The sequence below is a fragment of the Sphaerodactylus townsendi genome, linkage group LG10 (genome assembly GCF_021028975.2).
Source record: "Sphaerodactylus townsendi isolate TG3544 linkage group LG10, MPM_Stown_v2.3, whole genome shotgun sequence".
Lineage (NCBI taxonomy): Eukaryota > Metazoa > Chordata > Lepidosauria > Squamata > Sphaerodactylidae > Sphaerodactylus > Sphaerodactylus townsendi.
The window spans coordinates 73,717,499-73,732,405 of NC_059434.1; the positions used below are offsets into that span (position 1 = coordinate 73,717,499).

Genomic DNA, 14,907 nt, shown 5'->3' on the forward strand with positions numbered 1-14,907 from the left:
GTTTTTAGAGAAGGGACCATCTGAAGAGAATGACCTTCATGTATTTCAGTTCTCTGATGGCAAATTCCAGCACCAGTGTGATGCACACTGATTTTGCCACAGTTGTTCCACATGGGATGGATTGACCAAGGCCAAGGCATTAAGTTTGCAACTCCTGACCAAGGCTGTTAATAATAGGATATTTGGAGGACATTTTCATAGGTACACCATAAGACAGAAGCAACTTGACAGTACTTCACACACACACACACACACACACACACACACACAATTCCAAATGCTTGAGGAAAATCTGTTTTGGACTTTTCACTCTTTAGATTTTGATGTTATTGTTGTTTTCGTATCACCCTATAAAATGAGCCCGTTCCCCCTGGTGATATCATGTCTGATGTCTGCAGCAAGGACAAAAGGGCAAGGAAACCAGATTACTGCTCATTTCTATGTCAGAAGCTACAGGTTCATCAGTAGACCTCACTTCTTTAAGTTCTTGCATCCATAGTTATTGTTGCTTTACATATTACAAAATTATGTTTGACAACTTGACATTTTAATTCCTTCAATCCAATTAAGTTGTTAGGAGATTCAATTATTGCATAACATGGGTCGGGAACTCCTCTGTCTACCGTGCCCTCCTCCTTATCCCCCTTCTATTTTCTATATCTTTTCATTAGTTGGAGAACTCATTAGGAGTCTTGTTATCATTAACATTATTAAACTTTATCTTCCCCATTATCAGTAACATTTTTATCTCTGCTGTCATTAAGCACCACATCACTTAACTCAGAATTACTCGCAGGATTATGGAAAGGAAGAAGCATATCCAATTACCTTCCAGACTTTCAGAAACAGTTGGCTAGTTTTTGGTAAACTTCAGTACGTGCAAACTGGTCATGGGGAAAGGCAGAATGGGGTTGGATAACCAGGAACCTGGCTCATGTTCATTGTTTGTGTGGCCACAAAATGAAAATTCATAACTGCTAGGGTGGGTGAGCCATGTCCAGATGCCGGGGGGCCCTCCCTCACTCCACTTCCCTTGCATGTCACCCCTCCCCCTCCCTCCCTTCCCTCTCCCTCTGCTAGGGTGGAGGGCCATGTCCAGATGCCGAGCCCCCTCCCTCACTCCCCTTCCCTTGCATGTCACCCCTCCCTCCCCCTCCCTCCCTTCCCTCTCCCTTTGCTAGGGTGGGGGGCCATGTCCAGATGCCAGGTCCCCCTCCTTCACTCCACTTCCCTTGCATGTCACCCCTCCCCCTCCTTCCCTCCCTTCCCTCTCCCTCCACTAGGGTGGGGGGCCATGTCCAGATGCTGGGGCCCCCTCCCTCCCCTTGCATGCTACCCTTCACTCCCTCTTCCCTTCCCTTGCATTGACAGCCACCATGTCTCCATGGATTTGGACAGCAAAGTTCTCACTGGGTTAGTATTATCAGTTGTGATCTTGTCAGTAAAGCACATATGTAGTTCCCAAGTATTCTTCCTAGAAACAGCGGTCAAAGGATCTGGAACTAGAACTAAGGTTTCAAGCACAATCTGCTGTGTAGATGGGATGTGGATCAAACAGCATTGGTTACATTAGTACAAAGGCAGGGTCCTGACACCCAGAAAGAGCAGCGTCTCACTGATAAAGACCTTTCACCTAAATCACAACCAAGAATCTTTTCAAATGCTTTGTTCTCCCAGTATACCTGTCAGAACAGTGAGTGGCATGAACCATCACTGGAGTTTAAATTCTGTTTCAGGATCTTAACTTTTATAAGATTGTCTCCTGTATCAAAACACACCCATACACACAGCCTTTAAAGTTATTGTTCTTAACTGGTTTGTCTTAAAAGGGAATGCCAAGATACTGAATTACTTGTCAGCAAACCTTTTGACAATGTAAGTGGTTGACAGGAAGCCATCAAAAAGGAAAGAACAGACTGCCAAGGATGGGCTTCGAAGCTACTGTCAAGTAAGGAGTTAAAGCCTTAGCTTATCCCAGTGCTAAATCCGATTCCTTTTAATTTTTATTTAAATTCACATGCACATGAAATGAGTGTCAAAGCAGCATGAAATGAAGGAATTGCCCATTTCTAGCATGGATTCATTGATTAAAAAAACACTCGAAATGCAAACTTGTTGAATCAATCAGCACTGCTACACTAGTTAATTACAAACTTGGTTAGCCGAAGGAACCTGGGAGAGCGGAATAAATTTACAACTGCCTCTTAATTTGCCTACACTTCGGAATATTTGTTCAGCCGACAGTGGACTGCATCGTGCGTCAAATCTACAGAGCTCCTTAAATTGAGGATATTGGAACCTTCTCACTGTTTCCAGGTCTGGTCAGGGTTTTTTCTCAAGGAGCATCCGGAGGTTTCATCCTTCCTTTTCCGTCCAGTTTCATATTATACGTGTATAATCATGGGAAAATAATGAGTAGAGAAATTGTTGCTGTTTTCTTTCCAAAATGATACCATACTGTGACACTACAACTTCCTAGCATGTTCCAGCAACTTCCTCTCTGCCACAGTTCTGACACAACTGAACCCCCTTCCCCGCCTCCACCCCCCACCCCTTCCCACCCCGCCATGTTGGTAGTAGTTCTATTTCTGTTTTGATTTTGAAGGGAAAATGTTGTTTCTGAACGTGAACCAAGTTACGCCCCTGACACTGAATGAACTTAATGTCATATTGAGAATGTTCATAAGAATATATTTCATGTCGTATTGAGAATTTTCATAGGAATTAACTTCATGTCATGTTGAGAATTTTCATAGGAATTTACTTCATGTCATATTGAGAATGTTCATAAGAATTTATTTCATGTCATGTTGAGAATTTTCATAGGAATTCACTTCATGTCATATTGAGAATTTTCATAGGAATTTACTTCATGTCATGTTGAGAATGTTCATAGGAATTTACTTCATGTCATGTTGAGAATTTTCATAGGAATTTACTTCATGTCATGTTGAGAATTTTCATAGGAATTTACTTCAAGTCATATGGAGAACGTCCATAAGAATTTCCTGAGGCATGATATATGATATAAAAATATGATATACTAAGTCGGCTTTGCTCATTCACACATTCTCTTCTCTTAATGACCACGACATTAAGTGACGACTGCTATGTGAAAAGAACTGTCACCAGTCACTGACAGAGGTTCCTTGTCACACCACGGCTACAGAAGTAGCTGTGGTGCAATCATCCAAAACCTCTTTGTTGTCAGACCAATTTGCAACTTCAAATGGTATGCTTAAACAATGCTAAAACGGTGCTAGAGGAAAATCAATCTGGCTGCGCGATTAAGTGATCAGACAACTGCTTTGCTATGTAGCGAGTAGTAAAGTACACAAATATTCCACAAGAGCAGGAAATATTCTTTTCAGTCAAGACAATCAACCCTCAGAAAGCTTCATTTACCGTTTTATCTCTTTTTCACAATTCTAACAGTTTCATTTCCATTTCATTTTCCTGTCAGCTCTCCATCTTGCTTCCACCCCCGCACGCACCCAACCATGCTTCATTTCTCACTCCTCCCTTCAGCCGTCAAAAAGGTATGCCTATCAGGTGGAACCACAAATTATACCTCACAATTAAGCATCTATCAGTAATATGTGTAAGGTTGGAATGAAACCCTTGGCAGCATTTATGTGAAAACTAATTATTGCAAAAAGCAATGCTGTAAAAGTAATACGGCTCTTAGCATAACAGTGCTGGTATTTTCCAGGATGGTCAGAAACACTGAAAATAATATTAATTTTTTTGGCCATATCAGCTCCTACCTCTTGAAGAACTCTCTTCATTTTCAGCAGCAGCGTTTTCACAGCCGTACAGTCCTGCATCATCAGCCGGAAAGGCAGAGATTCCATCCCTGCACCTTCTTCCATCGTTGGGAAAGGCCACTCCATAGACGGGCTGCTGGCCAGTTGGTTGACTCGAGGACAGCGGGGTTCTCCTCGATCAACATCCTTTGACAGTTTGAGAGAAAGGTTCCTGGCAAAACAAAATTATTAAAAGTAGATTAATGCTAATTATTTGAGCACATTAAACAAAAGATAATATACTTCATAACAGGGTATCAGCATACCCTGATGTGGGGCAGCTGCCAGGGCTCAGGGCTTCTGGTAGGGGCACTGGCTTAATGCCCATTGGGCAAGGTGGGCAGCTGCCCAGGGCATCACCTTGTGGGGGGCATCAAAATGCAGGGTTCGTTTTTGGGTATTTTAGTGGTTTTCCAGGGGGCGCAGTTTTTAGGCTAGCGGCACCAAAATTTCAGCGTATCATCAGGAGACTGTCCCTATGCTACCCCCCCAAGTTTGGTGAGTTTTGGTCCAGGGAGTCCAAAGTTATGGACTCCCAAAGGGAGTGCCCCTATCCCCCATTGTTTTCAATGGGAGCTAATAGGAGATGGGGGCTACAGTTTTGAGGGTCCATAACTTTGGCCCCCCTGAACCAAACTGCACCAAACTTGGGGGGTATCATCAGGGCAGTCTCCTGATGAGACTCTGAAAGTTTTGAGACTGTGCCTTCAGAAATGTGCCCACCCCCAGCCTGCAACCCCCATTGACAGCAATACAGAAAACTCAATGCAGAACAAAGATTCTTGGGCAAATTTCTAGGATGTTCCTGAAGGGGGCGCATTTTTGGATGTATCAGCACCAAAATGTCAGGGTATCATCTGGAGATGATGGCACCCCCCAAGTTTGGTGCAGTTTGGTTCAGGGGGTCCAAAGTTATGGACCCTCAAAACTGTAGTCCCCATCTCCTATTAGCTCCTATTGGAAACAATGGGGGATGGGGCACCGCCTTTGGGAGTCCATAACTTTGGACTCCTTGAACCAAACCTCACCAAACTTGGGGCGTAGCATAAGGACAGTCTCCTGATGATATGCTGAAATATTGGCACTGATATGTCTAAAAATGTACCCCCTGCAGGCATCAATGTCCTGGTGCAAAAAAAAATTGGTCATGGTGGAGTGGCCGCCCATGGGGGGGGGGCATCCAACTCAGGTTTTGTCCAGGGCTACAGTTTGCTTAGGGCTGCCTCGTTACGCCCCTGGGTAGGGGGCACCTTCACAGACCCTCCCCCCCACACACACCTGTTCCCCTCCCTGCCTCATATCCATGTGCCATTCCCTGTCCATTTGCTGCAAGCACTGGCTGTTGTGAATTTTTCAGGATATGTGGCCATGCTCTGGTAATTTTCAACCCTGAAGCCAACTGCACAGGGGTCATGCGACCCCTGAGCAGTTGGCATCAGGAGTGAAAACTACCAGACCCTGGCCACACAGCCTGGAAAACCAATAACAGCCAGTTGAGTCCTGCCACAAAAGCCTTCAACAGTATATTGTTTGCAAGCACTCCACCACCCAGGTTTGCAAGCACTCCACCACCCAGTATATTGTTTGCAAGAACTCTACCACCCAGCTTCATAGCAGTGATGGGGAACTGCATGCAGGGGGGGGAGAGAGAACAGTATGCAAGATAGAGCAGTTTATTTGACCTTTTCGATCCCAGTGTGTTTTACTATATGTTTTTCAGGGGATCAAATAAAACAAATTTAAAATAGATGCAATTACATCAATGCGATACCATTTAGAATAAGCATACAAAATTATAATTGAAAAAAAATTAGAAGTATTTTAAAAATTATTGAAGACATACTCTGAGCATGGTATGGGGAACCTAATATATTCTCCTGTGTGATACAAAAAAGAAAAACTGGAACATTTTAATAAAAGCTAAAAAAAATGATTTAAAAAACTTAAAATAGACATTAATACAGGGTCCCTGCACTTTTCTGATACTGATCCATTTAAAAATATTTTAGAAGTATTTTGCAAATAAACGTGTTAGATGCAAACAGGCAAATAAACTTTTCTACCTTGTCCCTTGTTTCTCTTTTATTCCCTGCCAGTCAGAGTCGACGAGAATGATTGTAATAAACCGGTGATTTGACTCAGTATAAGACAGTTTCATGCATTGTTCATGACGGGCACATCAAAACATCAGAGCAGGAAGGCAGAAAATACTGAAGGGCACCCATGGTAACCTCTCTGGCATGACCCCGGATGATAGCATCTGCTATCATCATCACAACAGTTCACAGCAGTTCATCTTCTCAGCTGCTGCCTGTGAAAAAGCAATACTATCGCAAGCCTCTCTCCTCCCTTCCCTTATTTTATGATACGGCTAGAAGAACAAGCATCTTCAGAAGTGAGTTCCCTTTTAAAATACGTAAACTAGACTAGTAGAACTTTCTTGGCTTTCCCCCTGCCACCTTAAGAATCAGAATAGCAGTTGTTTATGGATGGATGAATCCTTGGGGGGAGGAATGTGTACATGCCAATATGTGTATGTGTGTGTGTTTGTAGGCTGTAGTGAGCACTGGGGACAAAGCACTGGAATGGAAAATAAATACACAGGAGAGATACTTGATATACAAGTGAACAAATAAACTTCTACAATGGGAAAAAAGTTGCATCTTGCTGGTAATCGGAGTATGCAAAAACTTCTGCTGTTTGATGTGCAGGTACGTTGAACAAGCTGGTGTGCATTCAACATGTCTTGCTCCAACTGAGCGTGAACGTGGCTTGTTGCTGCGTTTGACATCCGTGCTTTGCTCGATCACCCTCCCTTCCTCTCCCTGCTTTCACGTGTTATGTTCAAACTGGCTTGTTGCGTCCATCTTTTGCTCTTTCTCCCTACCTTTGCCCTTCATGTATGGAGCTTTATGCTAAACTTTCCAGTACAGTCAGTTCACTGTTATGTCCCCAGTGTTGGTACTTTGACTTACTGGAGGTTATTTACACCAGACAAATCAGGTTTCTAAACCCCGGGGAAGGTTTGCATGAAGTTTGTTCGCAAAGTCAAGATGGACACGGAGAGGAACAATTCTTACATTCAAAATGATATGTAAAGAGCAGAGGCGTAGCTCCAAGGGGAAAGGTGTGCAATGCACCGGGTGTGCGCCCCTGGGGACGTGGTGAGGGCGTTCTGGGGATGTTCTGGGGCGCACCAGTGCACTGGGCACTTTCCTCCCTTGCTGAAGAGCAGGCTAACAAACCAAATCTTAAGTAAGTGTTGATTCTTAGCTTTTATTAGAGGAAACCATCACATCTCTCTAGCCACTACTGTCCACAGAATGCTACACCGTATACGCATCTTTGGTGTAGCCCAGGAGCAGGGTTCTCATTTTCTTTTTTGCCTCCACAAACTGAGGCATATCTGTCTTTTTAAAGGTATTAAAGGGTAAACCCATCGGACTCTCTCTAAATCACTAAGAACGTTTATAAAAATTAAGTTCTACATCATATGGAGAGCACCATGAGCATGTCTGTCTATGCACACAGGGCTGGAGCTAGAACTTCCTTACTTCCCCCATTCTCTGCAGCCCACTGATCTCTTCAAAGTGCTGCTCCTGGGGAACAGGAGACCCTCAGGAATGGAATGACAGGCAAATAAAGTTCTGCAGCATGAAGGGAGACTGGCAGAGATTTCCATTAGTAGAACATTCAGGCTGGTTATACACTGTTGCTCTGGCCCTGCAACAAGGGAACGTTTTTTTCAGGGCAGAGATTTCTCTACTGACATGCTCTGTGTTATGGCGTCACAGATCCTGAAAGCTCCATGGCAAACAACAGCAGGGAAACCCCAATATTTTCCCTTGCTTCAGGATTTCTGCTCCTTCTGATCTCCCTCCCCCCCCACCCCACACACACACTCCTTGCAGAAATTTCCAGGGGATCCATAGCCAGTTTTTGCAAAAAGCACAAAAATATCGATATAAAACAGAAATATCGAGATAAAATGCAAAGAGCTTTAAAAACAAAGCCAACAATCTTGCAATGACCCAGAAGTGGGGGCAGGCAAGCTGTGCAGCAGCCTCTTCATGTGTAGAAGTAATGTGAGGAGACCCCACTACAACCCCACTATTAAGCAAAGAACACCAAGGAAAACACTCCATGCATAACGAGCCCCAGTCTGGATCCAACTCATAAGTGCCATTCGTTCCATTGATGATTTATTTCCATAACTGTGTAAACCTCCACACATGTGCATTCTCTTGAATTAGAATACTTGAAAAGGAGTTCCACAACTAATGTGGATTTATCAGATATGTCAAGGAAACCTTACTGGAAGGTGAAGTGTACGTCTGCGAGCCACCAATTCTTGGAGATGCATCAAATGGTAAATTCACCCAAGATATGGTCCATTTTTCTCCAACAACGTGGCAACACATTCAGAAGAAACATTCTCTGCAGCACTTAGACTTGTAGGGTAGGACATTGGGAATCGGGATGCTGTAAGACAACCATGGGTAACTGGGAGTCTTGGGAGTTATCTGCTGCTTTTGATAAAGTAGCTGGGAAAAAGATCCGTCACTTTGTTTCTGAGGCCCCTTCCGCACACGCAAAATAATGCGTTTTCAAACCACTTTCACAAATGTTTGAAAGTGGATTTTGCTATGCTGCACAGCTTCAAAGAGCACTGAAAGCAGTTTGAAAGTGCATTATTCTGCATGTGCGGAATGAGCCTGAGATGCTAAGCAAAAACTGCAAGAAAATGGATTTCCATTCTCAACTCATAGCGATTTCTAGAAAGGTCACCTGTACTTTGCTGCCAGGTAAACTTGCACTGAGATTAAGGGGATGTGATTTAGGAATATAAAAGAACAGCACTTTTACTAAAATATGCAATACCCAAAATATTTACAGATTTTTATATACAGAAGCAGAATGCATTCTGTTGCATGTGACCAATCCCATAGTTGGCACAAAGATCTGTGGGGAGACATGGGGTGAGTGACAGAAGAAAGAACTAGTGTAGTTTTTTGAGGGGAGCTCAAAAAGTCTGAGAATTACTATTAAAGGAGGCAAGGAAAAAGGCAAGGAAATATTGCAGCAACTTTCCAATGTCAGCTTTGAAATGTTAACAACTTTCCATGCTCGAACAAAAAAAAAGAAAGGGTATGTTGTAGCAACTTAACAATGTTGAACAATGAACCTGAAAATCTCGCTGCATTACTATTGCTTTCATGCAGTTTTCTGTATTCAGGGGTGTAAGTAAACAAAAAGAAGAGTTTGGATTTATACCCCACCTTTTTCTCCTGTAAGGAGACTTAAGAGGGCTTACAAACGTCTTTCCCTTCCTCTCCCCACAACAGACCCCTTGTGAAGTAGATGGGGCTGAGAGAGTTCCGAAGAACTGTGACTAGCCCAAGGTCACCTAGCAGGAATTCAGGAGTGCGGAAACACATCTGGTTCACCAGATAAGCCTCCACCACTCAGGTAGAGGAGTGGGGAATCAAACCCGGATCTCCAGATTAGACTCCACCTGCTTTCAACCACTACACCACGCTGGAAACCTTTTAGAGTGACTATAAATGAAAAGGGAGCTCTTCTGGATTTTTTTCTTCCTGCCTAATCCCAACACCCATGATGTTAGTTTATGATCATTTAAACATCACCGACAAAGATTCTCAGATTATTCCCTTTAATCTGCTTAGTTTTCATCAATAGGACTGGCAACGCTTGCCACAGTAGAATTAGCCTGAACACATACAATGATCTCCTACTGTCTACTCTTCTTGACATCAGCTTAGTAAGAGAGACCACCAAAAAATCTGCCTCAGGAAACTCTCTGAGCTGATCAAAAGGATAAAGTGAGAATTATCTACTTGCTGAGGTTTTGATCATAAAAAACAGAAGTGCGGTTAAAGCCTTAGAGGCCACACATTATAAGCAGTTCTCTCCAGCACTAACTAGATAATGGTAATATTTATTTCCAAGGCACTTCTAAATCAAGAGATAAAAATCGAACCTACTGGCTTACGGTCTACCTTTCAAGAAGTGTGTCAAACAAACAGGAACCTTAGAATGAGGCTATTATGATGCCTTGACAGAACAGATATATTACGATTCTCTACCGAAAAATATCTTCAGAGCAAGCACTCTTCTCTCTCTAAACCTCCCCGTTAAGAAAAGTGAGTGACATGTCATCATAGATTAACTGAGCGAGTGAACTGCAAAATGATGAAAAGAAAGGCCACAAATAATAAACAGGTCATTCACTTGGGAGTCTCCACAGCATTTTAAACTGATAATATAAGTCGACAAGTTTTCATGCTGTTTGACTGCACAGCCGGCCAACAGAATCCTTGACTTGGGGCAGTGCTTGGGTCTAAAAAAATTAGTAAGTATAATAATTTTAGGAAACATAGGTCCATTCTGCACTAAATAAGTCACCCTGGGGACGCTAAGGCACTTTCCGCACATGCAGAATAATGCACTTTCAATCCACTTTCAATGCATTTTGCAGCTGGATTTTACTGTGCGGAATAGCAAAATCCACTTGCAAACAATTGTGAAAGTTGATTGAAAGTGCATTATTCTGCTTGTGCGGAAGGGGCCCAAAAAGACATCCTGGGAAGGCACTCTGCACAGCTTTCTTGATAAGACGTCCTCAGGATGCCTTATTTTAGATCAAGGTGTCTTTTTTGGAGAATGCTTCAAAGTGCACCTTTTCCCTGAAAGCCGCCTGCAAGACGTCTCCTGCCTGGCTGTGGGGAATGCAGAGCTCAGGAACATCCTATTTTTCACACCCGACCATTTTGCTCACTGGTCAGTTTCACCCTCCACTTACACCTGACATTTTGTGTGCAAAATTCTCCCTGCTGACATTTGCTGAAAGTTGCCCCAGGACGTTTGCTCCACAGGCTCCAATCCTGGGTGCCTTTTCAGTCCCAAAAGCACATAGGGCCACTCCCCACTCACCTCTTACTGTGCAACCCCGCAGCGCCCCTGCCTGGAAAAGCCTCCGTTGCTTTTGACCACGGAGACATTTGTTTCCCACTCACTCCCTGGCTTAGGCGAGAGGAACTGGTGCTGAGGGAGAAGCGCTCCCCCAGACCTCCTTCCACCTTCCTCGTTGCCGGTGAAAAATGTGAACTGGGGCAGGCTGGGGAAGGAAGAGGAGGGACGGAAGGAAGGCACGGCCTGCCTGGCTATGGGCAGGAGGAGGGCCCCCGAGCTGCTGCCACCGCCACGTGTGGCACAGCAGTGGGGCCGACGAGTAGGCGGCCACCTGGTTCAGCAACGAGAGCTGCAAGAGGCGGCCCCCCGCCGAGCTGCCGTTCAGCCCCTCCGAGCGCTCCTGCACTGGCCTGAGACAAGAGGGAGGCAAAGGGATTTATTTTCTGTCAGTTCACTGGAGGAGTCTTTGCCGCTCTTCCACCTCCTTGCCGCGGGGTTTTTGAAAATGTTCCTCTTCGTAGAGGACCTAATTTGCCGCGCGGCAAGGAGGTGGGAGAGCGGCAAATTCCGGGCAGCTGCGCAGTGAGCGCCGGTGATGTGGGGAACGTCCGGGATCCCCGCGTCTTTTACAGAGGTGACCCCGCGGCTTATGGGGAGTGGGGAGTGGCCCGCTGTTATACTCAACTGGTCCTGCTGATTCCAGCAATAGATGTTTACCTTTTTTATTTTCGAGGAGCTATCTCTGTAGCTATGCAGACACAAATAGGAGAATCTTAACTGCTCGGAAGACCCATCTACTGCCTATTGAGAAGTATTGGGTTGACCTGTATATTGACTATATATTGCCGAAATCAGCAAGAAGAGCTGAGGTCAATCATGTACTTTATTCAGTAAGAAGGAAGGCAGCCACGATGCCTGCAAAGAAAAACATCCCAGGAGATCTTCACAAAGTGGCAGAAGCAACACAGGAGGCAAGCAGAAAATCGCTAGCAGAGAAAAAGGAAACTAAAAAGATTTAAGTTGGGTAGGGAAAATAGTATGCATGGGGAGTGTGTGTGGGGGGGGGGGCGGGGGAAGCTTTCTTCTCAAACACTTTGTTTTTGTCCATGCTGTGCAGACAAAAAAAAAAAATGAGGAGACGGATTTGTTAAAGACGTCTTATTTTGGTTGTGCAGAAAAGACCAAAGATCGCTAGTTTAGTGAAATTTGAAAAACCCAGGTTGGGAGAAAAAAAAACTCGACCTGAAGACATCTTGGGGAAGAAAGCTGTGTGAAGTTCCTCCCCCCAACCTTTTTATAATGTCCTCCAGATATTATTTTTGGGCCATGCAGAAAAGCCCCTGCTGGGGTCAAGTTATGTCCTGCCTTGACTGGAGGACAGAGACCGTATAAAGGTTAAACTTTTTAATTAATTAATTGAACAAAAGGAGATCCGTCAAAAGGGGAAAACAAAACTGTCACGCTTCAATTCAGGCAATTCCTTTAGGCAAAGAAAGCCAAGACACATCACAGAAGCTCCACACATATCCAAAACTCTGACTCAGAAAAATGGAAAACTGTGCAGATCAGATACATTCCCATGCCTTCCAAACAACAACAAACTTTCTGTCTAATTGCTGAAGATGCCTCACATCTGTAACCTGGTTAATTTGATTAATCATTCAAGAGGAAAACTGCAGCTATAAAAATCTTCCTATTTCACTATCACATAAAATACTAAGAAGTTAATGCTATTGTTAAAAGAGTTTTTATGTGAAGCCCCCATTTCATAGCCAGTTAAGGAAAAGCCTCAATGGATTTGAAGTCGTAATTCATAAAACATGTATATATTGCCAATGCCTTTTTTTTTTTTTTTGGGTGAAAACCTAGTTTAAGCCAGTAGTCGTTTCTTAAAAAAATAAATTCCCACAGTGCAGGTTAGTCTTTGTGAATTTTAGAACTTGTTATTTAACTAAACGTTATGGACTTGTGCAACCCCATCAATCTGCACGTGACTTTTGTGTTATGTATTTTATATCCCTATAAATGAAACAAGTTACACAACAGTAGGATCTTGACATGGTGTTAATTAAACTCACCAGGCTTTGCTGTCTATATTGCTACATACCTATGATTTATGTTTCTCCTGCAACACTGTAATTATTAATTACACAGGTTTTCCCACACAGGTGTATTCTGAGAGGAGGGGAAAATTATTACAGGATGATCCCCATTCAAAGCTGAAGAAAAGAAATATCTGTCAGATCATAGATTGGCATAAATACATTTTAGGTTCTCTATGACTGTGAAACTATTTATTTATTGTATTGTCGGAGGCTTTCACAGCCGGACTCAACTGGTTGTTGTGGGCTTTCCAGGCTGTGTGGTCATGGTCTGGTAGGAACAAGATCTACTAGAACAAGATTGAGGAACAAGATCTACCAGACCACGGCCACACAGCCCAGAAAGCCCACAACCACCAGTATTTATTATTTATTTCATTCAGTTTATATGCCACCCTTCCCTTTGTTATTATTTATTAAATCTGGTATACTTCCCACCCCCAAAGGGCTCTGGAGAAAGGGCTTTTGAAGAAAGACTGCTTACAAAATGTCATAGATAAATATATTGATCAAATAAGAATTGATCACTGTATTGTCATATGTGCAGGCGTGAGAGTATTTATGCTTCATACCAGGGGTGTACCTCCCAGGGGGACGTATGGGGTCAAATATCCCCAGGCTGCGTCCATTTAGTCACGGGGGGCGGGGTTTGGAAAATTGCCCTCACACACCTTCTCTTTCCCCCTGGTCCATACACTGACTTCAAGACCTGTTGCAAAAAAAAAATTGTTTGGTCATGGTGGGGGAGGGTGGCCAGCCATACTGGGGGGAGGGGGTGGAAAACTCAGATTGCGCACCAGGCTACCTTTTTCCTAGATATGCTTCTGCTTCATACCACTACTGCCTTGCTACGAGAGCCTCAAAGCAGAAGATGGGAGGTACCACTAGCCTGCGTTCATCCCTCCATGCATATCTTTTGTATAGCTGTGGCAACTGCAACACTAATATGCAGTGCGTAATAACAAAACTACATTTGGAGATATACATCCTGAAACATTTTAACAGATTCCATTAAAATCTCCATATAGAATGTAACAGAAACAATTTCCTTGGCCCACATATCTGGCTCCATCTTTACACCACTCTGAATGTTATCTCTTGCTCTCTTTTCTGCTCAGTGAAGAATGCTCGACATTTCGAACCTGATAACACAAGCTTCCTGGAAGCAAAGGGGAAGGCTTCCCTTCACACTGGGTGCCATAAACACCGATCACTATCAGTGCTCAATTGTCTTTGAAACAAAAGCCGAGGATGCAAAAGGCTGTTTTATACAAAAAGGGGAAAGATGATAAAAATCCTATTCTGCTATCACTTTCCCAGGAGAGGGACACTCAAACAATGAGTGACAATGAGTGACAAATACAGTGAAAGACACCTGCCACTGAGGGAGAAAGTTTAAATCCTGCGATAGGCCTGATCAAAAATATATATATTTATATACTCCTTCATAGTGAGATGATAAAATGGATAGGGCAAGCAGCAAATTAATTCAACCTTTTTATTATCTAGATGTCACAAAGTCTGCAAAGAAAGCATGAACATTTTATTTAAAGGCATGGCTGCAAGTCCCAAAACTCTCCCCAGGTTTGCAGAAATGTTAGAAAAATACTTCAGGGTTCAAAATCCCCTCAATATATGCCAACCACAGATGCAGGCAAAACATCAGGAGAGAATACTACTGGAACACGGCCATGCAACCCAGAAGAAGAAGAGTTTGGATTTATATCCCCCCTTTCTCTCCTGTAGGAGACTCAAAGGGGCTTACAATCTCCTTGCCCTTCCCCCCTCACAACAAACACCCTGTGAGGAAGGTGGAGCTGAGAGAGCTCCCAGAAGCTGTGACTCGCCCAAGGTCACCCAGCTGGCGTGTATGGGAGTGTACAGGCTAATCTGAATTCCCCAGATAAGCCTCCACAGCTCAGGCGGCAGAGCTGGGAATCAAACCCGGTTCCTCCAGATTAGTAACACGAGCTCTTAACCTCCTACGCCACTGCTGCTCCCAGAACATCCTAGTGCAGTGGTGGCGAACCTTTGGCACTCCAGATGTTATGGACTACAATTCCCAT

General features: G+C 43.7%; 1 protein-coding gene across 1 annotated transcript in view; it reads right to left on the bottom strand.

Annotated features, from left to right (window-relative positions):
- LOC125440105 (serine-rich coiled-coil domain-containing protein 1-like) overlaps positions 1 to 14,907 on the bottom strand; it is a 534,627-nt gene that overhangs the window by 194,031 nt on the left and 325,689 nt on the right. Inside the window, exon 6 of the mRNA XM_048509679.1 lies at positions 3,768 to 3,978. Coding sequence (XP_048365636.1) covers positions 3,768 to 3,978 — 211 coding nt within the window. The remainder of the gene's footprint in view (positions 1 to 3,767; positions 3,979 to 14,907) is intronic.